The following is a 10,375-nucleotide window of genomic DNA, read 5'->3' on the forward strand; positions in this document are numbered from 1 at the left end:
ACACAATATGACCTACAAAATTTAAATATCCAAGAGTTAAAATAAATTGTTGTGACAGAGGACAGAAATATGAAAAACGTATTGTTATATTTTCTCCCACATATTATTTAATTAGTCTTACTATTATTACTAATTGCCACTGTTCACTAGTTCTATTGTTTGGTTTAAATAACAGCATGTGTGTAACATAAAAGTAAATAATAAAGAAAAACATAATTTAAAATGAATAAAAATAAATAAAATGAACATCTATTTTTATATTAAAGCAATAACACACACATGAACAATTATTTATTATATATTATGAGTCTTTTCCTCTGATACAGTTATATCCCAGGTTGCTCTCTAAAAAATGGTCACCCCAATGGTATAGTACCATTCAGGTGGGGGAACAATATATAAAGAAGGTAATATTTGTAAATTACACAGACAAACTGTTAAACAGTGGTGCCTTCTGTGAAAAGAGAAATGAGTGTCTGGAACAAGCCAGAGGTTTTCTTTTGTTTTTTAAATATATTTTTTAAATGAGTACCTTGTGCATGTACTACCTATTCAAAAGGGAGAAAATCATTATTAGTCTTACACAGAGGTTGTCCATGGTGAGTTGGGAAAGGTGCTTACAAAGCACAGGTTCCCACTGGAAACAGTATGTTAAGAACAGGAGGTTCTTGGGGAACTTACCCAAAGTTCAAGATGGGTGCCTGACGGATGACGGATTTAGATGAGTCCGATGAGGTATGCTTGTGTCAAAAACTGAAGGGCCCACTAAGCTCCAGAAACCAGTATGAATTTTTGCATATGTGAGGGAAGCCATTATATAGTTTTAAGGAAAGGAATATAATTATTTGATGACTAAGAAATCCCTCTGGTCTGTGAAGAATGTGGGGGAGCACAATTTTGGGGACCTATTTCTGTAGTCTTGGTGAGTAAAGCTGTTGGCTTGGACTGTTAGCATTTTAGCGCTGGATGGAGATGCAGAGACACAGACTTTGGGAGGTTGCCCTGACAGAACTTGCTGCTAGAGTGAATGTGGATTGTAGGAGAAAGAGCACAGTACTCTTTCTAGCTGACTGCTAGAGTGTCTTTCCTGCGATGGAGAATTCTAGCACATTGGTGGATTGAGGAGGAGTAAGAAAGAGTTCTCTTTGGGACACTTTAAGCCAGAGACAGTTAACTGATGCATGTTTTTCTTAAGTCACTCAGGCTGTTCTGTGGAGAGTGGGGAGGGGAGGGCATCTGGGAGGCAAGTGAGGGCCCTGGGTTGGCCTCAGCAGGGACAGAGAGGAAACTAACTACACAGGGCCAAAGGACAAGGCTGAAGGGGCTCCAGCGGAGAATCTTGCAGGTAGGTGGTCAAAGGTTTCAGCTTTTCATCGGTATGAAATGGGCAACCACGACAGGGCTTCAAATGTGACCATAGCTGACCAAAGGCTTGCTGTGTGGAGAGTAGGATATAGGGTAGAGTCGCCAGATTTAGCCAATAAAAATACAGAATGCCCTGTTAAACTTGAACATCAGATGAACAAATCATTTTGTAGTGTTAAGTATACCCTGTGTACTGCTTGGGATATACTTATGCTAAAAATGTATTCGGTGTTGATCTGATATTCAAATTTAACTGTATGTTCTGCTTTTAACCAGGCAACCCAACCACAGGGGCAGGTGGAGGCAGGGCCCCTGCAGGCATTCCAAGGAGACCGAAAGGGCCAAAGTGGCAGGAGGGGAGGTGTGAGGAGAGGCCCCAGAAAAGACACGGGTGGTCGCTTTGGTGCCCTTTGCCGGAGAACAGCTCTGGAACACACGAGCTTCTCAGCTCTTCCAGGTGTGGGCCAAGGGCTTCTCTGGGAAGCATTTACCCGTATCTTCTAGTCCTCCGGAGCCGGCCGACTCCCCTTCAGCCTCCCTGGGGCCCGGTAGCGGCTGGGAAGAGGCGGCGCGAGGGGTGGCGCGTTAACCCCGCCTTCCGTACCCCGCAGGGGTGGAGCATGAGCGAGGAGCCTGCGAGCAGCCTTCTCTCCCCGGATGACTAGTGGCAGGAGAACATGGAGTCGGGCAAGATGGCGCCTCCCAAGAACGCTCCGAGAGATGCCTTGGTAAGTGCGAAGGATGAGCGGTGGGTCGCGAAGCTCGGCGCAGCCAGAGACCTGAGAGGCAGGCCCAGGCCTAGGGCCTGAGGATGAGCTCGCGTGCTGGCTTGAGACCAGCCGAGGAGGCAGGAAGGAGTGTGAGATTGGGGTGCCCTGGCTCCGGGGCGCTCTCCCGCCATCCTGGCAGCCCCGCCGGAGTGCGCAGGCCAACCGCCCAGGTTTGTCTCCTGGGCCTCGGGTCGCGGCCGCCTCGTTGTGTCGCCTGGTCTGCGAACCCTGACTCTCGCGTCCAGGATTCTGATGCTAGCTTTCCCCATCGCCACATCCAAAAATGACAACCAGCTGTAGCCACCCCTACCTATGCTGGGAAAGCCAACCCGGGCCTCTTCGTCTCCGCCCCCATCCCCCGCGGGAAAAAAAAAAAAGTTTTCAGGAAAGAGGGTACGAAGGGATTTGTTGTGATCCTGACACTCACTTGGGAGGAAAAGGCTGAGTACAAGTTTGGAGCCTGTAGAAGAGGGACCTAGTATCATAAATGTAAATACTACCTTCGGTCCAATCTTGATTTCCAGTACTTAGAGTATACATCTGGCCTTTTTATTTGAATCCACAGGTGATGGCGCAGATCCTGAAGGATATGGGAATCACTGAGTATGAGCCAAGAGTTATAAATCAAATGTTGGAATTTGCTTTCCGTAAGTTGATAACACCAAAAAAATGTTTGCCTAACTTGTGAATTTGAAAAGATCCTTTTATTCTAAGAATATTTTCAACTAAATTACTTTAACAGTTAATATCTTAGAATTCAGCCTAAAGCAGTAAAATGGAGCTCAAGCTAAGGGACAACAGTATTTATACTGTGGTATTTTTTAAAAAATTGATCATATACATAGGACAATTAGGTATTAGAACCAAAACTCTTAAACTTTCTAGAAATTAATGGGACCTTCCATTAAGAAAAGTGGCCATAAATATTAAGCTGTTTCCATATGTTTAAGAAAATAATGTTTTGTTCTTAAAGGATATGTGACTACAATTCTGGATGATGCAAAAATTTATTCGAGCCATGCTAAGAAACCCAATGTAGATGCAGACGATGTGAGACTGGCAATCCAGTGCCGCGCTGACCAGTCCTTTACATCTCCTCCCCCGAGAGATGTGAGCAAACATTTATTTAAAGTTCATTTTATTTATAATTTTTTCATTGTAGTTCTTATCAGTTTTTTTTGTTTTGTTTTAAGTTTTTACTGGATATTGCAAGGCAGAAAAATCAAACCCCTTTACCTCTGATTAAGCCATATGCAGGACCCAGACTGCCTCCTGACAGATACTGCTTAACAGCTCCAAACTATAGGCTGAAGTCCTTAATTAAAAAGGTAAGAATTGTTAGTCAATTTAGTTTTTTATAAAGGTGAGATGTATTAGATAAATTTGTAAAGAACAAATGCCTGTAGATAGTGCATTAGATTAAAGGCTAAGATAATTTACTAGGATATATATATATTTTTAATTTACTACCTCGAAAATACTGTGTCTGCAGTTACCTGCTATGTTAAAATACAAAATATAAGACCTAAAATTTTTAGAGCTAAAAGGAACTTTAGTGTTCATGTAACCCAACGCTTATTTTTCATATCAGGAAAGTGAGCCTAAACTTATCCATGGAGTTAGTAGCAAAGCTAGGGCTGATTCCCAGGTTTCATATCTCCCAATCTTTCCACTTGAACATAGTTTTTTAGTGAAGTTCAATAACAGAGTAAATGATATACCATCAGAAATTAGACTTGCTTTCTGAAATAAGACCTAAGGCTCTCCCATCACTGAAAAAGTGCTCCCCATATTGGGCTCCCTTTGTTGTCTGAAGTTCCAGTATAAGAGAATGTATTTCTTCTTGGGTTAAGATGTTGACTAGTTAAGATTGAAAATGATAAGGAAGTTAGCTGTTATCCCCAAACAAGATTCTACCGTAACCTAAGTACTATACAGAATTCTCTGTGTGTGTATGTGTGCGCGCGCACACTCATCTGTTTATATATATATATATAGATAGATAGATAGATAGATAGATAGATAGATAGATATAGATATATAGATATATAGATATAGATATATATGTGAAAACCCTAGTTTAAATGTTGGATTTGGAACACTAATAGAACAAAAACAGGACATTCTTGCCATGGGTTATCCATTAATAATTAACATCAACAATCCTAATTTCATTTCTATTAAGTTTAGGTGTCAAATCTGAACAACGTTAAAACTAATTTGTTTGTTAAATTCCATAGGGACCTAACCAAGGAAGACTAGTTCCACGGTTAAGTGTTGGTGCTGTTAGTAGCAGACCTACCACTCCTACTATAGGTAAGTGAGAGAGGGAAATGCCTTTTCTGGCTGGTAAAGAAGAAGTGCCTCAGCACTTGATTTTGAACTATAATCCAAGTCAAAAGGTGAGTCAGAAATTCCCATATGTGTGTTGACATTGATACATTATTCATCCTATAGTAAAGCTATACACACACAGTATTTTATCAGATTTCAAAATGAGAAAGCTACAAGGAGTATAGATTTGGACATTACCCAGCATTGTTGCTGGTATAAAGTCTGATACCAAAAACAGGAGTTTAAGCTGTGTTCTTTCTGCCTTCTATACAAATGAAGTTGTCAAACACACTCATGGCAGTAGCCAACTTACCAGAAATTAAAGAAATTTCTGAGTAAATTGGCAAGAGAATTCAGTCAGAAGAAAGTTTAAAATGTACAAAAAGCTTAAGGATATCAAAGAAAAAAAACTGTTTTTTTTTTTAATACTAACCTTTTCAAAAGTAGTATTCATTGCCCTATATTAATCAGTGGGAGCCCCTTCATATGTGCCTTCATCTGTGCCCCTGTCTCCATCCTTCTTTGAGCATTTCTTGCTTTCTGGAACAAGGTATTCCAAATTTATCTTATATATTTTTTCTTATTAAATTTCTTGGGGTGACATTGGTTAGTAAAATTATACAGGTTTCAAATGTACATTTTTACATCACCATATATTTGACCTCCTTTTCCTTCTACCACTCCCCCTTACCCTGTGGTAACTTACATTTTCACCCCAGGCCCAGAATCAGCCATTTCTCCAAAGAGTCCTGGTTCTAGTGGAGAATGGTATTTAGAAACCATTATTTGTGTCTTTTTAATGTCATTGTTTAGATAATAAGGAGAACATAAATAATAGATTTAGATTTCCTGATTTTTTATCCTATGTTCCTGCTGGATGTCTTTTATCGTCATTTTCAGAAAAACAAAACCCTTCTCTTTGACCAGTATTGTTTTTTGGCTCTTGTTGCTTATAACTTGAGTCCTGTAGATGTCATGTAGGCCAGTGTAAGCATTTGATTTTTGAGGTGTGTAGATAATCTCTTCATATTCTTAGGATGTGAATTTACATTCCAGCATTTTTAAACCAGCCTGGTATAGTATTACTTGTATACTTCTAATTACCTGCATGTGACTTTTGTGGACAGAAATTTGCATATATGATTTGTGTAACTTTTGATCATATACTGTTTATCTGTGGATTCATATTACTTAAGTGAATACCAGTATTTTTTTAAACTCTAGGCTATGGTAATCAGTTACACATGTTGGCAAGTTAACCAATTTTAGTTATCAATTGTGATTTTTATTTCTACTTAGATATTTATTATACGTTTTAGAGATTTTTTAAAATCTAGAGTCGAGGGAGCTGCTGAACACTACTATTAAACATAAAAGTTTTTAACTTCAAAAAAATTCAATGAGTTTTATAAAGCATAAGACCTAAGCATCTATTCTGTTCAATTTTAAAACCTAAACTCCCTTCTTACTTGTTAACAATTTCTTAGGGTAATGGCCAAGAAAATGTCTACCTATCGTGAATTTTCTTGACAAAATAAAATACTTATATTTGCTTCATTAACCTTCACCAAATTCTTTGGACCATGTCTTAATACATGGGAAAACTTGCCTAGGGATGGAGATATATTAAAGTATCACCTTTGTAAGAAAAAGCACTACATCCCAGATTCCTGGATACCTTTGGTCTTTCTTTCCCCATGTAAGCTTTCTTCTCCTTTGTCCTTGGAGATGATGATAGTTGTAGTTTCTTTCAGTAACTCTCTCCTCTGGGAAGACTGCTGGTTCCAGGGGGAAGGGATCTATGGAAACGCTGCATCCCCAAAGGAAAAACTAGGAACAGACACATTTCCATAAATGCATTTTTGAGAGCTGCAAAGACGTTAGTATACATACTGAGTCTTTGAGTCTTGCAAAATTCGTTCGTCAAGCAAACATTTGAGTGCCTGTTAGGAGCAAAGCACAAAGGCCATGTGCTCAAGGATAAAAAAAAGGTTAGCTGAGGCTTGTAATTTATCAAACGAGATAAGACACTAATAATGAGGCTCCCATAATGTATTAAAGGAGTTTCAGAAGCAGGCAATCCCTTCTAAATAAATAAAAAAATTTACAAAATGGGGTGGTATTTTGAGTTGTACCTTGGAATAATGTGTGGAATTAACATGGGGGGGGGGCGGGATGGACTAAATTATCTCCAAGATCCCTTCCTGCTTAATAAAATTTCAATATAGAAAAGGAATATGATTTTTTGTGCCCAACTGGGGACCCCAAAGGGTGTATTTGATAAGTCTTTTGTTAGATGCATGTTGATTTAGCTTCATGGGCCTAGTAGACATCTTCTTATTCTCAGCAAGTGAGAGATTAAAAGCGCCACCTAAGAGAATTAATAGAAAACTTGGGTCTTTACTCTGCTAGATTATTTAAACACTCAACTTCATGACGTCATTTAGCTAAAATCCAGTGCCAGTCGCTGTTTGAAGACCTTTACAAGAATTCTGTGAAGTAGATACTGTTGTCCCCATTTGACAGATGAGAAAACTGAGGTACAAAAATTAAATAACTTTCCCAAGGACACTCAGCTAGTACGTGATAAAGTCTGCATTCAGACACAAGCAGGTAGGCTCCAGAGCCTACATTCTTTATCACTATACTATCCTGAAGTTTTAGCATCTAAACTATTAAACTTGTAAACATTTTTTAAGTTTGCTTTTATTTCAGATGATTTTTTTCTCACCTTTCATTAGTTCCCTGTGCTTTGAAGGTAGTTTTTGGTAAGCTAAGGAGGGCAGAATATGAACCAGGATAATAAGTCATCTAACTAATATGATCTGTTAATTACAACTACAGCAACCCCACAAACAGTGTCTGTCCCAAATAAAGTTGCACCTCCAGTGTCAGTGACAAGCCAAAGATTTACGGTGCAGATTCCACCTTCTCAGTCCACACCTGTCAAACCAGGTAATGTGATGGGCAGGCAGGGGGTGGGGGATGTCGTAAGCCGTTCTTTTAAAATATTTTTTCTGAATTTTACAATTTGTGAATAATGTGATTATAGAAGTTTGTGTTCCCATAGCAAGAGTTAAATTGCTTTAATATCATAACAGGAAGGTGGCAGTGATGCTGCAAATCTTCAGGGGGGTGGGTCTATGGCTCCACTAAAATTATATGAAATTTTACATACGTGTAATGTTTGGGGGTGGAGAATATTCAGTGTGATCATCAGATTCTTGAAAAACACTGTGAACCAAAATAAGTTAGGGTCCACAAATCTAAGACATCTTCAGAGAAAAGCACTTAGGATTAAAGCTCAAGAAAATAATACAACTTAGTGTACATCAAATGAAAATTGTACCTTCACTCGCTTCATGGAAAGAGACATATAAAGTTGGAATGATATAAGTAGAATTCTGTTATAGCATAGTTTATTAATGCATATGTTTAGATTTCACATCTGAAACTTAACCACTCACAGTAAACTACTTACATGAAATATTGGCCTATAAGGGAAGCATGATTTCTGACCTTGAACATTAGTATATGCCATGATGAATCCAGTACACTGCTTCCCATGACTAAGTACTAAGTGTGAAATTTTAGGTAAAGTTCAAAAACAAAAAACTAACAGAACTGTAACCTTGTACTAGATACTAATTTAAGTAAAGTATTAAAAAATTTAATTCAACTTTTAATGCAGTATAGTTACCTGAGTTTCTTCTATAATGCAGTTGCACTTCATGCTATTGAAATTATTAGAATTACATTCAGCTTTGTTGAATACTTTTTTACCATATTTCTAATTCTGGGTAATTCATAGTTTGGGGGTGTTTTCTTCTGTTTACAGTTCCCGCAACAACTGCTGTTCAAAATGTTCTGATTAATCCTTCAATGATTGGGCCCAAAAATATTCTTATTACCACCAACATGGTTTCATCACAGAACACAGCCAGTGAATCAAACCCATTGAAGAGAAAACATGAAGATGATGATGACAATGATACTATGTAAGGAATATAGTCTAGTCTAGATGCATTTCAAATGTGTAGTGGTTTTGAGCCCGGTATACTGAAGTAGAACATTCTAGATCTTCTCTAGTTTTATCTTAGAAAACTTAAATGTAGTTGAAATATTTTTCACATTAGTTTCAACTGTTAGATTTCATAAGTAAGGGTGCCAATGTTTTTTCATTAGGCTTCAAGTATAAAAAGTGAAGCTCTTGTTTCTTAATAGTTTCACTAATGTTGAGTCCTACTGTGGCAATTCCATTTTTGGAAGCAGTTTTCTGCCATGTATCACGGACAGCAGCACTTAAGTTTCAGTTTCTACAGCCTGATCAGTGGACTAATCTTTAACAGCATAGTTTCTAATCTACATTTAAATACTTTCTTTTGTAAGGTAATACTCACGTTTATTGTCACCAACTTTTTGACCAAATTTCTCAATTTAGGAAACATTTTTGGAGAGGATGGATTTAGAGGAATTCTAAATCCATTTTGAATGTATTTAACTGGTTTCTTGGTAGTCACTAACCTCCTACCTCCTCAATCCCGTTTCTAGATCCCATTTGTTTTCTGTAGCATCTCTTCCCCATAGGTCTAAGTTTCTCTCCCTTGCTCTTAAATTTAAAAGGCCAAAACTGGAATCTTAAAAATATCATTCCTGATAATACAGCTTAGTGTCATTTTCATATTTTTAAAACTTGCTTTACATGTCGGATGTTCTACAGTTCACTTTAACCTGAAGATTTGCATTTGCTTTTTCCCTCCATACCAGAGCAGTTGAGTTTTATCCCTTCCCTTATATGCCCAGCAAGCTTTACTCTGCTTTTGAGAAGTAGTTTTGGGTCCGTTAACATTCAGTTTCAGTCTTATATTCCAAGTTGACAATGCTACCAGACTTCACATTTCTAAATTTAACATAGATGATGCTATAGCTTAAAATCTGACTTGATAAGTGATAATTATATTTACACTGGACCTAGGCAAAACCACTGAAAAGCAAGTGTTTTCTTCCTTTTAACCACAGGCATATATGCTTTGATCACTACTGCTTGAACCCTCCTCCTATTGGTACAATTCAGATCATTTTTCTGGCTAGTTGCTGAGGATGTCACACTGAAGATAGGATCAAACCTGAAAGTTTTCTAATGGTTTTCCTTCCTCTAGAAAGCCAGCAACAAAAACAAATTAGTGTGATGTGACTTGCACTTAGGTGCACTCTGCATAGGTTTACCACTAATGTTGTAATGTTACTACACACTTTTCTCTTTTTTCCATTTATGCACATCTAAACATCTTACAGTGAAAAATTGCAAAGGTTTCAAAAATATAAACAGGCTTGTGCAGTTTTTGTTTAAATAAGTTTGACATATTCAACATAGGAATATTTGCAAAATTTTCTAAAATGAATATTCATATCATAATTTAGAACTTATAGCCAAGGATCCTCAAAACTTAAAATACAAGTTAAGTTTCATCTTAGGATGGTGCTGATACATCCAACAGAAATTGTCCAGTAACGGAAGAAATGTCTCATCACAGTTTGTTTTTGGATGTTAGGAAAAGGTGGTATCAAACTTATAAAAAGATCTGATCGATGTCATAGGAGAGAAATGTTCATTATATATAGCATAGGATATCATTACTTGAATGTTCTCAGGGAGGCAGCATGTCTAAGGCCTAGGTTCTAGTCCTGGCTCTTATCATTTACCAACTGTGTGACCTTACTTCACCTCTGAGCCTTGTTCTCCTCACTAGTAATAGGAAAATAACACCGACCCTGCCTACCTCACAGGGATGTTGTGAGGGTTTAATTGGTGTATGTGAAAGTTCTTTCAAAATTGTAAAATGCTATATAACTAAGAAATTGTTAACATATTTGTTCCAAGATTATTAATAAAAAAATTGAACTTA

General features: G+C 37.7%; 1 protein-coding gene across 2 annotated transcripts; it reads left to right on the top strand.

Moving 5' to 3' along the window:
- Positions 1–1,972: 1,972 nt before the first annotated feature.
- Positions 1,973–10,375, top strand: TAF9B (TATA-box binding protein associated factor 9b). 2 transcript variants are annotated; one of them, XM_081043431.1, is made up of 8 exons: positions 1,973–2,093; positions 2,701–2,782; positions 3,109–3,245; positions 3,329–3,463; positions 4,376–4,451; positions 7,314–7,424; positions 8,308–8,467; positions 9,489–10,375. In XM_081043431.1, the coding sequence occupies exons 1-8, from the start codon at positions 2,043–2,045 to the stop codon at positions 9,565–9,567; spliced, it is 831 nt and encodes a 276-aa protein (XP_080899557.1). In that variant the 5' UTR covers positions 1,973–2,042; the 3' UTR covers positions 9,568–10,375. The 2 variants fall into 2 exon arrangements, with proteins under 2 accessions (XP_080899557.1, XP_080899558.1); XM_081043432.1 differs by having other exon boundaries at positions 3,383–3,463.

The sequence above is a fragment of the Rhinolophus hipposideros genome (assembly GCF_964194185.1).
Source record: "Rhinolophus hipposideros genome assembly, chromosome: X".
In the NCBI taxonomy this organism is placed as follows: domain Eukaryota; kingdom Metazoa; phylum Chordata; class Mammalia; order Chiroptera; family Rhinolophidae; genus Rhinolophus; species Rhinolophus hipposideros.